This window comes from Oxyura jamaicensis, chromosome 5, assembly GCF_011077185.1.
Source record: "Oxyura jamaicensis isolate SHBP4307 breed ruddy duck chromosome 5, BPBGC_Ojam_1.0, whole genome shotgun sequence".
NCBI classification, from domain to species: domain Eukaryota; kingdom Metazoa; phylum Chordata; class Aves; order Anseriformes; family Anatidae; genus Oxyura; species Oxyura jamaicensis.
Genome location: NC_048897.1, coordinates 8,757,853 through 8,777,917, shown reverse-complemented (window position 1 = coordinate 8,777,917; position 20,065 = coordinate 8,757,853). Strand labels below are relative to the sequence as shown.

Genomic DNA, 20,065 nt, shown 5'->3' with positions numbered 1-20,065 from the left:
ACTTTTCACTCTCCAAACACTCCACATACATGTGGTGGAAATAAGTAATTCCATAATAAGGCATCACAAAGCCTGCTAAGATTGTTATTTAATTGCATTACAGACATGCATTTTGATTATGATATTGATGAGTAATTGCATTACTGAGTTGAGGTAGGGGCAGAATTCATCTTGCCTAAGTTTAACTAAATAGAAGTCAGTTATCCAGTCCAAGCCAGTTGCCCAGTTTTCCTCTCCAGGCAATGGAAAAGAAGCACCTCCAGAGGATGATGTAACCCATTCTAAGATGAGATCGAACCATCAATGAAGAAAAAGAGAAATATCCCAGAAATCAGTTAATTGTCTGTGAGGTCTCTTGCTCACTTTCTTTCTTCATTGATGATCAAAAGAGCCTATACAACTAGCTTAGCAGAAGCGCAAAAAGCTTTACAGCACTACATTATCTTCTGTCCCATACTGATGAGTAGACCCCAAGTAGCACGTTGTTCCTTTATTTAAAACACTACAAGAACAATTTGGACTGATTAATACAATTAATTGCCTGAACAACGCAAATCTCAACTCATGGTTACTGCAATAACCTTCAGGTTATCTGAGACAGGACCAGAGCCTTGCCTTTTGAGGTCAGCATCGATGTTCTGTACCAGCTGCATGATTATTCCTCTGTCTGGACCCAGTCTCTTTGATACACAGAGTAAACTTATACAAGTTGCTTTGAACTGGATGCTGTGTTGGAACAGTTTTACTGACTTGTTTCTCTAGTTTATCACTAGATGGCAGGAGATATGCCTCTGACAGTGATGATGTTTATGATGTTTACAAACTTAATCTAGAGGATTAAAGTAATTTTTAAAGAAAAACATTCATAATTTACAAGTGTATGTTAGTTATAGCTACTTGTATGTTAGTTGTAGCAAATCCTTGAAAAAGAGGAATATTGTTTGCTGGTGTTGGTAGTTCTAATTCCATGGAATTATATACTCTGCAGAAGATCTATTTCCTGGTTTGGTACACCAACTTAAATTTAGGGAAAATAGATTAAGGTCAGGATTTTTCAATTCAGGATTTTCAAACAAATTTATTAAGAGAAGGAAAAACGTTAAAACAGAAGAAGAAGAAGAAAAAAAAGATGTATGCCTATGCATTTCTACTAAAGCTAGAAAAAAGAAGTGTACATAATATATACATTAGTTATATATATATGTCCACATCTCTCTCTCTATATATATATATTTGTCTGTGTGTTTGTGTGTGTGTACATGCAATTGAAACAAACAAAAGAAATGATCAACAACATAAATTTACTCCTAGACACAGAGAAGCACTATGGCGTTCCCCTTAATATAAATAAATAAATAAATCTGATAAATACCAATGTTTTTGTTGTAACTCTAATTTTTACAAATAACGGTGACTAACAGAGCTTTATTAACAATTCAGATATTATTACCGGACTTTGACAATACATAACCTATACCCTTTCCATAATTATATCAGCACTAGCACTGACAGCTTCCAAATCATGGCAGACCTGCAGCAACCTCTGAGTATTATTATTATTATTATACTCACTGAAATCAGAATCTCTCATTAACTACCTGTTTCTGCTTTTGACAGTATGTAAATCTTAATAGGCTTCTTAACAAGACATAAAAGAAAAGATAAGCAATGAAATGAGGCTGGATTAATGATATGAAAATGAAAAACATGTAAGTAGGGACAGCTCCACATTGAAGCAGCTTTCCATTGTCCCCAGTCCTGCTGGGAGAAGTCCCATATCAGAGAGATACCATATTTTCTTCTATCACTTCTCATCATTTAAAGAAAAAAAAAAAAAAAAAAGTGTTTTTGATGTAGTTACTTTGAACCTATTTGATTTCTAGTCATTTCAAAGAAGCCACTTCTTTCACCATAAATATTGCTAATAAATGACAACTACATATGACATTTGCTAAGATGCTTGCATCAAAGGAATTTAGCTTAAATTGACACTTTTCCCACCTGTTGTGTTAACAGACAGTTGCTGGCCTTTACCTTTGTAATCAAAACAATTTGGATCACCAGGTCATTCTTAGTTTTTTACATTGTATATCCCACAACCTTTTTTTTTTTCCTTTTTCTTTTTAACCTCTCTCCTACTCCAGGGCTATCAGCTTGCACTCAGCAATTCAAATGTGATGTATTAAGGCAAGAGAAAGTAAGATTTGCAGGCAGAACTTGCAGCAGGCATCACCTACCCAAGCTGCAGGTCTCAAACATCCAAGTGGGACCCTTTGTCTATGAATGTTGACCCTGCATAATACCAGCTTTTCAGTATCCCTTCTAGCTATTTAGGATTGAATTGCTTAGCTAAGTTTACAGGGAATGGCCTGTCCATTGTTTCTCACCTGTTATATTAAACATGTAATAATGTATAAGAGAAAATGTGAAGTGTCACATTTTCCCCAAAACCACAAAGAAAGGTAAAAACTCAAACACAAATTCTGTAGCACACAGACTAATTAGAAGCTGCTAGTCAGGAGGCCTGCCATGTGAACAAATTTTTACCTCAGTGTAAAAATAAATCCATACCAACTTCTCTGGACCATCCAATTTAAAGAAAAAAGCACATTTTGCATAATAAATCTACTTCAAAGACAGAAAACCATGATTTTCAAAGTACAGAACAGAACTTCATTCAATTGTTTCAAATACATTTCCTCCACACCAGTGAACATAAACACAAAAGATCCTTTAAAGATGTTTTTTTTTTTTATTTTTATTTTTAACCTTTAGATAGCAGGAATTTGTGTCTAAAAACCATGACTTTGTTTCCATGTTCTGTCCAAACGTGAAAACTTCCCCTCCCCCACCCAAATAATGTAATTATACCTTAATGTTTCTCTTGTTACAAAGAACTGAAGCATTACATTGCCTTTTACCAGCCTCCTTGCTAGGACAGAATACAGAGGGATGTGTTTCTAGCTGCAGTAATTACCTTAATTTTGTAGGAACATAAGATTGCTGTGTAATCGGCTATTACTAATGCAATTACTCTGAAAAAATGACTCACAATGAGATGTGTCAGGGGTGCTTCTACATCAGCACAGATTGTAGTAATTTAATAATGAGTCACATTTGGTCTCTGAAGTGGGTAATACTGAATAGCAAATATCCCCACTCCAATGAAGATTTATGGAAGCATTATTTTGGGGGGAGTATGCTTATAGGATATGCTACTGTTTTTTACAAATTCACCATATACCTCTTCCTCTCCCTCACATGTTAGCATTATTGCTGTAATTTTTACTACAGCAGACACCTCAACTGGGATCTGGGCCCCCCTGTGTTAGATCCGTGCTCAGGATCTGATATACCTGCCTCTTTCTAAAGGTCTAAGATCCTGCTGAAGTAAATGGAGAGACTTTGGATGGGTTATGGACTGAGCCCTAAATAACTGACAGACTAAAGGAAAACAGTAAGTGGGGCTGTTATCCTGCTTTACAGAACAGACAAGGGCTATAACTCAAGAAGGCCCTTTTCCCTAAATCACAGCCACAGAAATTCAGTGAATCTCTCTCAAGACCAGACAGGAAGCCTAGAGCAGAGCTAAGAAGAGAACTCAGGTCCCTGAAGTCTCCATTTTGCTCCTTAGCCACAAACCATGCCCTTTCTGTAACACAGAGCTCTGTGCTGTGCAATGAATTAATAACATTTGTTAACCACTAGCACTTCTCAGAAGGCCTGTCGGACATAGCTTCATTAGTTACTGACAAGGACTGTAAAAAAGAACTCTAATGAGTAAACAACAAAGTATGCCACAGCAGGTTGCCATGCTGCAATATTTGGGATGGAGACCATCTGTGGACAGGTAGCCTATTCATTGATTACAAGCAGCTCTGCAGAATGAAGTGACTTAATTGCTTTACTCCAGAAACAGAAATACAGACATGCCCAAAATACCAAACATTTATACAACTCTCACTCCGGTGGCTATTGTAAATTTTTTTTTTCCTTTCAATTCCTGCAACTTAAAAAATAAAAAATAAAGAACAATCACCTAAAGACAGAGATCAAATGACGACACAATACTAGAATTCTATCACACAGTAAGCTACTGCTATAAGTGGAGTAAAATACAATGCAATGAATCTAACAATTTTAAGTGTGTACAAAGTTCATCACTTTCAGTAATATTCATTACTTGTTAAGTATGCATACAGATGCCAAGACCTGTCCAGGATTAACCCAACAGGGCAACAGTGTGAGAAATTGCCAGATACTGTAGACAAGGGACGGGCTAAAAGTCAGCAGACCAACCTCAACCTGGGGCTAAACTAATAGGAAAATAACAGGACAAATTTCTAGATATAAAATACTGAAAGTGCAGAGTCAGGAACTCCCTTTGGGTGAAAACTGAAAAGAGTGAAAAGACATGCTGACTTACTGGGGTCACTGGCAAGGATGAAACTACCAAACAAGGATGGAAAATAAAATCAGTAAAACTGGGAATAATGATAAAAGAATAAAATGGCAGTGGGCTGTTTATTTGAGAGGGAGTAAAATGGGTCCCTGCTGAAGAGGTCTGTGCCTAATCAAAACAACCTGGAACAGCACAATAAAACAATTGTTCTGACCGTATTATTAAGACCACAATGCTGTGAGAAGCCTTGATGCGGGCGTCCATTATCACTCAGGAGCTCCATTTAAGCTCAGGCCTTTGCTCTTTCCTGAACTACTTCACAGATATAACTGGGCCCAGCTATATACCATGTTGATGATGACTCACTGATTTAAACTCCTGGTATGACATCGTATTTATTTCATCACTATGGACTTGTTGGGCAACAAGTAGGTCTATAGGCTAATTTTGTTACAGACACAAGAGCTCGTCTGCTCTTCTTGATGAGGTACCATGCATGTTGTTGGTGCGGTTTGTAGGCACACGGGGCTGGATCTTCAAACATAGTCCCTTGCTGCTGATGAGTCATGTCTGTGTTTGGTTTAGAAGGGCCCACAGAACATCCACGTTACATTTCCCAAACTTGCCAGCAATTTCTCGTACACTTCACACATAAATCAAGAGATTCAAAACAGTACTGTGCCCCACAGAAAGAGTCAGAGAGTGAGGGCACCAGCAACATCAAATGTCTTTGAAGTGGCAGAACATTAAAAAAAAAAGAAAAAAAAAAAAAAAAGACATACATTACATAAGAAAACAAACAAAACAAATTCCCCTGAATTCCCTGTCTCATGTCGATGAAAATTCTTCCATGATCTCAAAGTGATTAATTCAGGCCTACACATTTAAACATTTTAATACCTTTGAGAAAGTGAATACAGTCTGCCTGCTTCTTGCCTCATTACCTGTTCATGTTCAGTACTGAGGAGTTCTAAGAATGAAATAGCGAGAAGAAATATTTCTCTGGGTGCCATAGTCGAATAGCAGAAGCCATAAGTATGAGATTCATGCAAGGCAAATATAATCTACTGGCTCTGCTTTCAAAAATCCCTTGAATATGCGAGTGTACAGATACCTAAACTCTTGTACAAGACATAATATACTGTTTCCAGGAAATATGTTTTAATTACACAATTCTTTCCATATATTTATGAAGTTCTATTTTTAGGTTGTTCAGACTCCTGGCCCACACTATATCCAGAAGAGTATTCTGACCCTTTCTCCTTGAATGGTTAGGAGAATTTATTTTCCATTTTAAATTTACGTGATATGCACTGACATCTAAAACAGCTTCTATTCCTCTTTGATATTTATACACTGGATTTATTTATAAAGAGGCATCATATCTCCTCTCTGCCTTCATTTGCCTAGAGTAAAGCAGAAAATCTCCTTTGTTTGTTTCTAAAGATAGATATTCCACACACACACACATTGATCCCAGTTCTCAGAACTGCACCTGTTCCAAATTAAGTTTTATCTTTCTTGAGCACAGATGACCAGAACTGTACTTGGTACTCAAAATGAAAATTTAACTGCATTTTATAAAATGACACGAATGTTTTCCTGTGTCTACTAAAATTTTCCAATATTCCCCACAAAAATAAAGGTTATTATTATTTTTTATTTTAAATAGCATGCATTCTTACCTACTATTCTGGCAAGATTTTTTTTATGAATCATGACAATGACATGGAGAATATCTTTATTCTTTTCAGCACAAAAGTCAGAAATATTCAAGCAAATATTATTAACCTAGCATAAATACACCTAAAAACAAACAGCATTATTTTTTATATAATCTGTCAAATCATTTAGATAACAATATGGCAGCAAATAGCTTACTCCTCTTGGAGAAAATAAAATTGAACAACAGTGAGAACAAGAAGCAGAAAATATATCACAGAGAGACATGAAAATTTTACACATTTTAGTTTTTATACATACTGAGTGTGTAGCATTTTAGATTTTAAACATACCAAAATAAATAAACAAACAAAAGTTATTGCAAACTTTTAGGGAAACTGGATTGCAAATCTAGGTTTCAGCAAATTTTAATTTTATATAAAAGATTCATAAAATCTTTTCATAAGATTTCATAATCTTAAAAGGTTCATAAAAGATTTTTCTGTCACATACTCTTGTACTTTAAGATAGGAGAAAAAAGGATGTCAAATTCCTCCTTTTTATTAGACAGGCTCTATGTCTACGAAAGCTACTGTTGGAAAAAAGTTAGGGGGAGGGAGTAGGAGATGAGGGGGTAGGAGGGAGGGTGGCACTGTGAAAAGGATGCCAGTATTGTTTTAGCTGTTTGTTTTTTTTTCCAACACTGAATACAAAACCAATTGAAAATGTTGCTCTCTTTTCCAAAAATAGTACATTAGCAGACAGGAAAAATAAGCTCCCAAACCAGAGAGGATCCAAAGCTAAACGCAGCAGATTTACCTACTACCACTGGAAATTACATTTCTTCACCATTCACTTAATAACCAAAATAAGACAGGAATTTTTTACTCAGTTTTTACTGATGTCTACTCACAAACATCCAAAGTCATTTTAAGTTAAACTTACTTTAAAAAGTCTAGGAAAAGACTGGGCCAGTTCTTCAGAAAATCTTAAGTACAGAGAAAATCTTTTTTAGTAGGAAATATAGTAGGCTTTCTTTTGTATTAAGTTACTTGAAAAAATGCTAGATATTACATGGATTTCACTTACACCAGCACAACCCAGAAATAATTCATCAAAAGTCAATGAAATTAGTCCTATGAAAGATCAAGGTAAGATCATTAAGCAGCAAAATTGTGGAGACAGACAATATACCCTTACTAATACTCATTGGCTTTATAATACATGGCAAATTATTGAAAACCTTAAGTCTTGCAGATTTTAATTATGCATGTAAAATCTGGGATAAACACCTCCCAAATTCCTCCATGATCATGCGTTCACCTAGACAGTCAGAGTATCCTCGTTTTTCTGCCTCTTCAGCTTGCACCAGGAGACAAGTACATGTTGCTTTCACTTCTTCCCAAGACAGACATCTCAGCCTGACAGAAAAAATAAGCTAGTATAAAATATATCCGTTTTAAATACAGAAACTAATTTAAAAGACAAACTGCAAACTTCTTAACTGAGTTACTAACAGTAAATTCAGCCTACTGCTGGCAAAAAAAACAGCACCGAGCCCCTCAAGGATTGCTGAAATGGCACTTTACCACCCCTTCCTTTGAATAAACTCTAGAAACTACCAGTTGTTAACATTGTATTCTGCTACATTATTAACATTATTCCTTCTGTTATGCAATTCAAATAAAGGCATAATTTGGCATCATCTACCCAATCTATACATTATCCACAGCAGAAATTATTCAAACATTTTCAAAATAATTATTGTCTGAACACCACAAACCTAATAACAACAATTTTCTTACTACTTCTTTGGGAAAGGTTTTGTTAGAAATGAATGGACTGGAGGGGATTATGAAGAGAATTAATTATGTGATCAACACAAGACTAACTTCTGTTTTTAAAGCAGAACTAATACATAAGTCCTTGAAGTCTCCATACTACATTCCTAAGGGATAGGAATAGCTTCCCCTTTGGATATCTATTTATTTAAGAGGGAAGAAGCTATGTGAAGGTAATTCCTTTTATATAAGCCACCTATCATTTTAGTCATTATTTCTTAGGTAAATATGATACTGGTTACATGACAAATTACTGAAGATAGACCGATGGGTTATGCATTACTATTTCCAACTATTCACCTGTCCTTTTCCAATTTTGGTAATATTTCCAATGCTGATGTTAAAACTGGGTTATTTCCTTCATTACTTCCTATGTCCATGTAGTTTAGCGCAGTCAGCTGGTTTTTTTTATCTGGACTTTCTTCATAATTTTTGCAACCAATGCATTTACAAATAGAGGAACACATAATTTTAGCCTGGCAAATACAGAATATTTGTACAAAAATTATATAAAACTTAAATTAAACGTACAACTGAAGAACCACTAGACCTATATCACCAGGGACTTATTCTAGATATACTGGTCTATATTCTCAGAGTGAGACTGTCAGTATCAATTTGAGGAAGCAAGTCAGTTCCCTCCAAGGATTCTCTGTGGAGAATAGTGATACTCCCTTGCTCTGTACACAGACAAATCACAGAGTGCTTCCCCTCAGTTTGTGGAATGAGCAATGAAATTACCTGGATTGGCAGAAAACACTGCCTGCATTCATGATATTATGAAGATTCTTCTAAGACTAGTGGGGCCTGAAGATTAACACCCATTCCTACTCTTTCATGTAGGATCAAATGAAGCTGCAACAGAGAGACTCCAAGATATCAAAAGGCACTTTATGCCCCTCAGAAAGATGTTGAAGGGATCAGGAGTGCAAGTAGTGTTCACCTCCATCTTCCCATTTGGAGGCTGGGACCCAAGAAGAAGAAGATGAACAGACCAAGTGAATGATTGGCTATATGGCTGATGCCATGTTCAAGGTTTTGGGTTCTACAAACTCAGACATACTTTTAAGAGACAGGGGAATGCTGACACCGGATGGGGTACACCTAACCAGGTGGGGCAAGAGTGTTCTGGGCAGCAAGCTGGCTGGCCTTATTAGCAGGGCTTTAAATTAGATGTGGCAGGGGAAAGGGATGTACTTCTGAGTGACGTAAGCAAACCTGGGAGCATTGTCGCTTTATAGGAAACACCAGGGAAATACTTGTGTACTGTCCCAAAGCAATTAGAAAAGGTTCATCTGAAAAGGTGATGTGACTGACAGCTCAGCTGAAGTGCCTCTACACAAATGCACAGCATGAGAAATAAGCAAGAGGAGTTGGAAAAAATGGTGTAACTGGACAAATATGACCTGCTTGCTATCATGGAAATGTGGTGGGATGGACCACATAACTGGAACACTGGAATAGAGGGCTACAAGCTCTTCAGAAGAGATAGGCAAGAAAGGAGGAACAGGGATGTTTCCCTGTATGTTAGGGAATGTATTGATTGCAAAGAGATGACTGAGAAACAGCCATGGACAGGCTGAGAGCTTGTGGATAAAAATTAAGGACCAAATCAATGAAGGACAGCTTGTGGTTGGGATCTACTACAGGCCTCTTGATCAAGGGGACCCTCTTAACAAGCCCTTCCTGCTTCAGCTACAAGAAGCATCACACTCACACGTCCTCATTCTGATGGGGAACTTCAGCCACCCAGATGTCTACTGGAAAAGCTACACAGCAGGCTGTAAAGCAGTCCAGGAGACTCCTGGAGTGCATTGAGGATAATTTCCTGGTCCAGGTATTAGACAAACCAACCAAAGGAGGGGCATTACTGGACCTGGTGCTCAACAATGCAGATGAACTCATTAAAAAGGTGAAGACTGGAGGCAGTCTGAGCTGCAGTGACCATGCCCTGGTTGAGTTCGTGATCTCAAGGAATACAGGCCTGGCAAAGAGCAAAGTCAGGACCCTGAACTTCCAAAGAGTGAACTTCCAGCTATTTAAAGACCTAGTGGATGAGATCCCCTGGAACACTGTCCTTAGGGACAAAGGAACTGAACAGAGATGGCAACTCTTTAAGGGTGTTTTCCTTAGAGCACAGGAACTCTCCATCCCCCTGTGTAAGAAAGTGAGAAAAGAAGGCAAAAAATCGGGATGGCTGAACAAAGACCTGCTGGTCAAACTGAGGCACAAGAAGGAAAAGCATAGGCAGTGGAAGTAGGGACATGTTGCCTGAGAAGAGGACAGGGATGCTGTCTGGATGTGCAGGGATGGGATCAGGAAAGCCAAAGAACAAATGGAACTGAGCTTGGCAAGAGATAGAAAAAGAAATAACAAGAAGGGATTCTATAGGTATTTCAGCCAGAAAAGAAAGGCCAAGGAGGGTGTATCCCCTCTGATAAGTTAGATCTTTAAGATCCAACCCAAGCCATTCTATGATTCTATGAAAACCATTCCTCATTTCTTCTGGAGCAAGGCATCATCTGAGAGCTCATGCTACTAAACATTTTAACTGATCAACTTCAGCTAGATTCAGTTCTTTGAAGTCAAAGACATGACAAGAATGAGACTGTGACCCTTATGTCAAAAAATTTTATGATCAACAATTCAAAGAAAGAACTAGTTACAAAATAAAATCAATGTTAAAGTAATAACCAACAATAGGAAAATTCACCTGACTCACCTCAAAGCACTCACAATAATTCTTGAGACATCCTGAACGCCTGCAATTGCATCCTTTGTTATGGTGAGGTTTAACTTCTCCCAGTTTTGTTTGCCCAATCTTTGGTAGGAAAGCTTCTGGGTTTCTATCAAGACAGACCTGAAACAAAAAGTGTTAAATTATGAGATGTTCAAAGACATGCTTTCAAATACTTGAAGATTGCCATGCAATATTTAATTACGAAATTCTTAATTTCTACTCAGCCTTTGTGGCACGAAGAACATATATAAAAGAGTCTTCCACAGCTTGTGAAAGCAGAAATTCAAAGATTCCAGAATACTAAGCTGTCTGGGCTATATCACAGAAAGTAACTCAAATTGATCAAATCATATTCTAAATGACCCATCTGTTATTCACTTGGGGCTGGTTTTGTTTCGCTGCTGACCCTACTTTCACCAGAAATAAAAAGTTGCCAGTGAAAAATAGTGCACGTATAGTCATGCACATCTCATGAGTATTAACCATATTTATCAATGTTCCGATACAAAGACCATTCACTGAAATCAGCATTGGATATTCCATTGGAAATGTAGGGTTTTTCACATTCTAAGTCCTCACAAATGCCATGGACTACTAAAGGGCCGATTAAAGGGATTCTATGCACTTTATGTCCAATATTTATGGATGACACAGAAGCTAGTATCCTTTTCTCAGGGACAGACAAGATCTCTTATGCTCTACCAGGATGCCATCTGCAACAGTGAAAGACAGTCATCAACAGACATCAACAACCCCATCAGTACAACTACTGTATAGCATTTGATTTGAAAACCAGTTGTTGCACATTGATCCCCAAAACTGCTGTAGCTTCTACTGCAGCAAAGTAATGAATCTAATTAGATCAAATTCTTGTACAATCCAGAGATGATCTGAGTGATACAAAAGAGTTCTGGAGACTTGAATGCAAGAATAACAAAGTTATTAACATATCCTTATTTTAAAGTATCAGCAGTAGAATAAGACCTTTCATTTTCACTCTAAACTTTGCAACACATAACAGACATATATACGTCTAAAATAGATTAAATTATTGCCCAGATTGTGCAGTTTGAAACACACTCAAAACTCAGCCCCCATAGCACTCTATCTTTCATTAATTAATCAACCGGAAAGACTGGCACAGACAATTGCAGATCTGTCAATGAGAATAACAATTTGGATAATGATAAATTGTTTTCCTTTAAATACCTCTAATATGGGGACACAATAAATTTCCCTTCAAGTGAATACATTTCTGAAATTAAACTTGGGGTTCCATACTTCCTTCCAAGAATGAAAATTATCATTCAGTTATCATACCACTGGTTTTAATCCAAAGTATCAGAAGTTCTATAAAAGGAAATTAAATATGTATATGTACGTATTTATTTATGTAAGAAAAATATAGAGACACCACAGTGCTATTTAATATACTAATAACATTTCAAGGACTTTTACTGGAGAAAAAAAAATACTGCTGTATTTTTATACCTATTTTTCACAAAGATGATACCAGTCTGTAATTTTTTTTTACCTTAATGGCTTTAAATCGCTCAGTTTCATGAAGCGGATTGTTGTAACAATTGTTGCAGTTGCAATTGCAGCAAAAATCACCATTGGCAAAGCAATCACAATATCTGTGATTAACATATAAGGCAAAATAAGAAATGAAAAGATTAACTGCTTTTAAATGTTATTCTACTTCAAGACAGAATTTATAGTTTCTACTCATGAAAAAATGTCCCCTTCCTCTGTCATTTAATCATAGCCAAACCTATACAAAATCCTTCTCTCTTTCATTCAATTTTACATTTTGTAAAACAAGTCCCCTCCACAAATGAATCAAATTGTAATCATTATGTACATGGCTCCATGCATCTTATTTATGTAAATAATGTTTATGCATGTAAACATAATAATACTGTGTGCATAATATTTATGCATACATTATTATGCATAGCAGCAAGATAGATACTTCACTATATAGCAATTACATTCTATAAATTATTTTCTGGATACACATTGATCAATACCTTCTAGCTTCTTTTTGTATTTTCCGTATTTTTATTATATTCACTCATCCAAAACTCTGCACTACATTCTGAGCTTGTGTGAACATTAGTTTACATAAACGGTTGATCTTTTTAACTCAGGATCAGAGGAGTAACTTTTGACACCTACGGACTGTTCAGTGGAATACATTTATTTTATGTTTGTCCTTTCATATATACACTGCTACTAGCATTTATCAAATGTTGATAAACTATTACTTACAATTTAAGACACTGAGATTTTGTGCAGTTGCACGGTTTCTTAGACTTTGTAAACCCTGAACGAAAATGTAGGCTACACAGGTTGAAAAAGGAAAAAAATTAGAAAAAAATATACAAATACAGCTACTATGAAATTTAGTCTATACATTTAAAACAATAAAAACTTTTTTTTTTTCTTTTTTTTTCCCTCAGGACTATTGGAGCTATTTAATGAGTGTAGAGTCACAGAGCAGGTGACAAAATGAGAAAACTAAATAACCTGTAATCTCCTGCTACTCGCCAGCTGTCACTACCTGGGGCAAATCATACCCCAGTCACAGAATCCAGTGATGGCTAAGCAGCTGCAAAGTGTTCTCACCTCTCACCTTGGGGTTGCATCTGCCTTGTATTTAACAATGATCTCCAATTAAATATTATTAAAAGAATTCCATTAGCGTAAGAAATATGAGCAAAGCACATTATTTACATTTGTAAACATATTCACTAATTCAGAAAATAAAATGTTTTTCAGAGACATGGACACCACAATTGCATTGATCCTAAGAAACCCTGGAACCATGCTAGACAGCCTTGACCACCGGCAACAGGCTTCATGACCACTGAGATATACACACAAAACATTTGTACAGAACTGTGTTTGTTACAAGAGAGAAGCAGCCATGTAACACAAAGATGTCTAGGAGTCATTTCCAGTATAAAATTCTGAAGTCATCATGGACTAAATGTTTCACTCATCTTACCCAGCTGAAGGCACTTCCATTTGCAGGTTTGATTCTGGCTGGAATGTGGCAGTGCTAGCTACCGATTGTAAGGATCCATGTTGAAACTGTTTAAGGTAAAATGCATATAACTAGTTGATGTTAAGTTTTTAAAAAGACTCCCATGAGTTAGAAGAGATAAAGTAACACTGAGAAAATGCTCCAAGGATGCTTTGTTTGCCATGAATAGTGATAAAACTCATAGAAGTACAAAGCCATTAAAATTGCATGCATTTCTTCTGTGAAACTGCTCAGTATGTCAGGATCCCCATTTCCCCTGGCGTGAAGTACCAAGAACAGCTTTCAGTGCTGCAGTATTAGCATACTGTTTTCAACATACTGATAATTCTAGGTTCAGTTGCTTTTATTTCCAGTAGTCAACTGAAACTGGCTAGTGACTTGATAATTTACATTATTTTCATCTACCATATGACATCTAATTGGTTGAAGACTAAGCAAATTTTTAAAAAAGAATTAGATCACAGGCCAACAAAACAGACTGCAGATCTGTTGTCTCTTCAGATATACGATTAATAACAGCCTGGTTATGGAGAGAGAAAGGAAGAACAAATAGGATTATGCTGTTAATACATGTAAAATGAGGGGCTGTGAGTAACTGTAAATCATGGTTATTTTAATTGGTGATTAATCTAGCTGACCATGAGGAAGAGGAAAATTAATATATTTAAAGCAAGAGAAGAAATTTAGGGAACAACAGACTGAGGATAAAATTAAAGAGAAAAGAATAGCTGTCCTGCCTATATCACTATGCCAGAACGTTTAGGCACAAATTTGCTGTTATACTACTTCTAGTGCTGAAAAACTCGATAGTTGATTGTTCCCTCTGGCCCTTGGGTTTTCAATTCCCTCCTTTATGGCAGTGATTGCTATTCACAACCCATCTGCTGTGCTTGTACTGACATCACATATTTATTTCACTTAAATCAGAAGTTAACTGGTAAAAATTTGCAATAATTTTTGCTAACAGCTCTGTTGTAAGTAACACACTAGTAATCAAACATCTGCAAAGATTTCTGGTCTTCTGTTCAGTTTTCATTTTAAAAAATAAATCAAAATAGTTTTCTACCACTTACTCCATCAGCAAAAAAGAAACATGAAAGAATTATGATTTAATCAAGTGTAATGACTACTAAATCCTAATCAAGAGGAGAGTGTAAAGAATTCTACTGGAAGAAAACAGTCCCCTTCTTTTGTAAAAGCCAATATGCCTTCCTACCCCCTCCCCCCCAAAAAGTTGCATAACAGTTCTGAGAAATAATATAATCTATTTAAATACAAAATTAAAGTTCTGAAAACTGGAATACATTTATTTTTTCTCAAGGAAAACTGTACTTTTTAATTTTGGTATTATTTCCAGAAAATTCTGAAACTGGGACAAGAGGCAACGGGCACAAACTGAAACACAGCGAAGTTCCATCTGAACACGAGAAAACACTTCTTTACTGTGAGGACAACAGAACACTGGAACAGATTGCCCAGAGAGGCTGTGGAGTCTCTTTCTCTGGAGATATTCAAAACCTGCCTGGATGCCATCCTGCGCAACGTGCTGTGGATCACCCTGCTTGGCATGAGGGCTGGAGTGGATGATCTCCAGAAGTTTCCAACCTCAGCCATTCTGCTATTCCATGATTCTGTGATACCTTTATATACAGAAATTGTATTGGATGCAGAACTAATCTATCCAGACTAACTAAACTGTCTTTAGAAAATTCATAGTTGTTATTCCTGACATAGACATAATGACCCATATTAAGAAAAGTAAAAAGAATGTATGTTGCTACTTAATAAAAAGCTTCTTTACCTCCTGCTCATTCAGATCCAGTTTACCTGAAACAGGCAAATACTGCCCCAGTACAGCTGTTGCAGGGTTGCCCACATCTGAAAAGAAGATATTTACCTGAATACTGCAGAACTACTCAGTGTATATAGTTTATTTTTTGCATATTTTTTAAATTAAGCATACCTGCAAATCGGTAGCTTGAACTTCTTATACTAATAAAAAAATATTACTTTCCTGACACCGTCTGTCATCTGTCTGCACCTCCCGTTACTATTTACTTTAGAAACCAAACTTACTCTACAATTGTGTCAATGAATGAATGAATGAATTGTGGCCTAGAAGTTCTCTCTCCAGAAATGTTTTTTTCATTGCATAGAACAAGAATAAAAAGCTGACACCACACACACACATGCGTGCGCGCTAGGAATATGAGTACAGGTTGTTTTCACTCTATGACATCAAGAACATTAAAATACAAATGGCATAATGGCATAGAGTTAAATATTTTGATAAGATAATAAAAATGGCTGAAATGTGCTTATGCCAAGTTCTTATTTTATGAATTTCTAGAATTTTGGCAGTGTATCTATAATGGAGATCTTTAAATTATGAAAAAAAAGAAATACTAAAAATCCATGGAGAAATCCATAGATATGAGAGTAAGTCTTTATGTAAGCCCTGATGAGGAACTGCACTGAAGTACGTGAGCATCCTGGCCTATGTAGTAAAAAGCAAAAATTAGTCATACTGAGATTACAAGATTAAGCTTAGGCCTGCATTTGCTTCTTTCCCATTTAAAGAAAGAAAGATAGAAAACAAGGAAGTCAAAAGACAGCTTAATTAAAAAGTTGAAGATATTAGTTCCTAGAAATTTTTAGATATAATTCCTGGACCTACACCTTTTCCTTGCTAGGAAGATTAGTAAAACGGAAAAAAGCTCAAGCAAATAAAAACTAAGGAAAAAAAAAAAAAAGTGTTCTCCTCAGCTTTTTCTTCTCTAATATTACTGCAAATGAGCAAGGGCTTGAATTTCTTTTATAGGAACTTTAATTTGAATGTGTCTGGTTATCGCTTTGATAAATATAAATAAAAATGCTCTATACTTAGAGCACCTGCTGAGATGCAAACACTCAGCATCTATTGATACTGAGAACAGTATCTGTGCTTGTATGGTGCCTGATACTAAAAGGCTTTATTTTCACATTGACATGAACATACACCACTGTAATAAAGTTAATAAAATAATACATAATTATTAACAATTTAAATAAATAAAATAGCAGTGATAAATAATGAAATAAGCTATGTTTATGTTTCTGAGAAAACTATATTTCAGTAAAGAAACATTCTCTCAAGTGTTGTATTGCTTCTAAGATGAAAATATATGACTCCACTAAACATTGGAATAGCTAAACTGTTAACTTTAGGGCCTCAGAAAGCACCTTCTTTAAAAATTGATGGTAATTCAAGTTCACCAAATGATGCAAAAATCAGTGGGACATTTTAAATCCCAAGGCTAAAGTATACCTGATAGCCCTCAAAGCTGCTTTTCTTTTATACAGAAACAGTGACACTTGGTGGCAAGTTAGGGTAAATGCAAATGTATGCAAATATTTATGCTTGCATTGTATTCAACATATTTGTTTCATCTTTCTTATTACATTGAAGTGCCTAGCATTTTTCAGTTATAAAATAATGTAATAACTTGTGATAGCTATACTAACTTTGGCTCATCTCCCACTGCTGCTGCATAAGAACATAAACATATGCAGTTGCACATTAACCATGATATGCTCGCTATATGACATGTTAGAGATAATTTTAACTTTCATTTTACCAGATTGAAGATAATTATGTTGGTCTTGATACTGGGGCAATAGATAAACTGGTTTTAGTTCCTGTGTGGCACAATTGTTTATGCAGAGTATTTGAGTACCTCCTTCCAACTGACAGATCACCTGGAATAAATAACTAACAATTAGCTTTCATCTAAGAAACTTTAATTTTTAACATGAATATATAACGGTTTTCATAAGGGCAATGTGTTTCATAAAGCTGCATAATCACAGACTGGAGTCTCTCAGACAAACTCATTATTATGCATTAAGTTTTTTGCTTTTTGACCCTTTCACTTTGTTTGGTTCTGGAAGCAGCTCTTGAGGTACCAGACTGTATCTCCTCAACCTAGCTGAGATGGACACCCAGTTCTCTAAATTGTTGCACGGGGAGTGTTTTGCATGTTCTGCTTTATTTTTATTTATTTTTTATTATTTTTTACTCTAGTTTTCTACTATGCTGGTCTAAGATTCCAGAAAATACCACATTCTCTTTCAAGGTTTCATTTCACTTATTTAGAAGTGATTCCTTTGTGAGGTGATTTCCATATTATCATATTTGCTTCTAGCAAGTTTAGGTAAGTAGAAAATAATGTTATATACAAAATAGCACTGTACTTAATAAAATTTAGACTGTGAGTCTGAGGAAGTCTTATTAGTCTTGACAAAGGGCTTATTAAGTCCTGACAAAGGGCTTATAAGGGACTTTTTGGTGCATGTGTGGTATAAGTAAGTTAAAAATTTTCTTTACCATGCAATTCTGCTATCAGTTACAGAATACAATCACCACAGGGTTGGAATCATTTCTGTGTAAACATCTGGGTTCCTCCACTACACCATGCAATGCTAATAATTTGCAGTCAGATTCACCAACATTTGAACTCTGAAAAATTGTTCTGTCTTGGTAATTCTCAATAACATTTCTAATCGCCTCTCTTACCTCAGCCTGAAACATCAAGTATTACATATTAATAGCCATGCTTTAAAATCTACTTTGAATTCCAAACAAATACAATACATCAAAAAAAATAAATGCATACTTACTATTTCATCACAGGCAGAAGCATTAGTCTGAGGTAAGCCACAAATACCGCTGGAAGATTCTAGTATATAAAATAAAGAATATTTTGTTTACTAAGAAATCATTGTTTTTATACCAAGAGATCATTTATAGTGTTAATAAAGGCAGATTTTCATGTCACTATGGCATTACAGTCTTATGAAAGAATAGTTAATATTCTCTTGTGACAGACTTGGGAAAAACAGACTTCAGTATGGGTTTGTTTGATGGCTCTAAAAGGTTTATTGTGCCCATCTGGTAAAATTCATTTAGCAATGACATTACGTTAGCAAGGCTGATGAATATGTCAGCTTCCATTGTATAAGACTGTATATTGCTAACATACAAAGGATGGCTGGGGGAGTAAATGCATTATAAGGGACATTATATGCCAGAAAGAACAACTTGCGAACACTTACTTTGTTAGATAGCATCTACATGGTAGCAGGCTGTCTGTTTAACCCTGGCTGACATACAAGGCTTGGTACAAAAAAGAAAACTCATTCTTTTGAGGGATGCAAAAAACAACACGGGCCACATTACATCATTCCCTTAGCATGGTTGTGAATAGGCAGAATACATCATCAACTCAAGAGCTTACTATCATCAGCAGTATCAGTGCAAACCACAGTTTTAACACCTCTGGTCAGACTTCGAAGTGAAATAAAAACATTGTTCGACAAAATCCCAAAGGGAAAATTTGTTGCAAGGAATATTTTCTTCACACTCCCCTGAATGAATGGTGAAGGGGTATAGGAGCAAGGAAAAAATCAAAAGTAAGACTACTACATGGTTGAAGCAACATGAACATACACAAAGAAATGGTGATCCATTTCAAACCTTCTGTTTCCTTCCAAGCCTTCTTAGCTCTACTAACATTTTCAGAAATGGCTCATACTGCAATTTCCCAAATCTAGAAATTATAATATTTAGCTATTTAAATGCTTTTCTAAGGTTGTTGGGGGAAAAAAAAAAAAAAAAAAAATCCCACTCAGCCACTTGAGGCACTTACCACTTAAGCAATCTGGCAAGTTTTTTGACTGCATAGGACTGGTTTGGATTCCCTTATATTGGTCATAACAAATACAGTTATTCTCACCTGCAGCTGGAGGTATTAATGGTCTAAACACCTGAAGAAAAGAGTGTTTAATTTATAACTATTTTATATATTAAATGTCTCATTTTTAAAAAGCCAAACAAATAAACAAAAATGCTTTATAGTGGCCTTCCAAATTAGAAATTATTTACATTTTCAAGATATAATCATAGAATCATAGAATATCCCGAGTTGGAAGGGACCCGTAAGAATCATCTAGTCCAACTAGTTATCACATTTTATACTAAAATGGCATTATTCATTATGAAGCAAAAATCTATAATACATTTATAATACCTGTAACCTAACTCAATTTGATGGAAAACAAAGTAAACTTTGATTAAACACATAAATGCTGCATCCAGCATTACCAGATACCACTGTAAGGTGAACATTATTTCTCCATTTTCTGTTCAACATGTAGTAATGGTTCAGATCTAATATACCTGTAACTATAATAGCATCATACCTAATACATACTTTCGTATTTTCAATAATAAAGCAAATTAAGAGAAAATGGAAAAGATAAAAACCAACTATTTCTTAGTCTCATATTAGGATTGAGATTGTTTGAATTGGACAATTTGCTCTATGTCT

General features: G+C 35.7%; 1 protein-coding gene across 1 annotated transcript; it reads right to left on the bottom strand.

The window, feature by feature from the left end:
- Positions 1–6,138: 6,138 nt before the first annotated feature.
- On the bottom strand, positions 6,139–19,554 carry TESMIN (testis expressed metallothionein like protein). The gene is made up of 10 exons (XM_035327032.1): positions 19,385–19,554; positions 18,357–18,415; positions 17,315–17,435; positions 15,499–15,575; positions 13,659–13,744; positions 12,920–12,991; positions 12,180–12,282; positions 10,628–10,765; positions 8,206–8,381; positions 6,139–7,485 (listed from the first exon to the last, which is right to left on the bottom strand). The coding sequence occupies exons 1-10, from the start codon at positions 19,416–19,418 to the stop codon at positions 7,329–7,331; spliced, it is 1,023 nt and encodes a 340-aa protein (XP_035182923.1). The 5' UTR covers positions 19,419–19,554; the 3' UTR covers positions 6,139–7,328.
- Between the last annotated feature and the right edge of the window lie 511 nt (positions 19,555–20,065).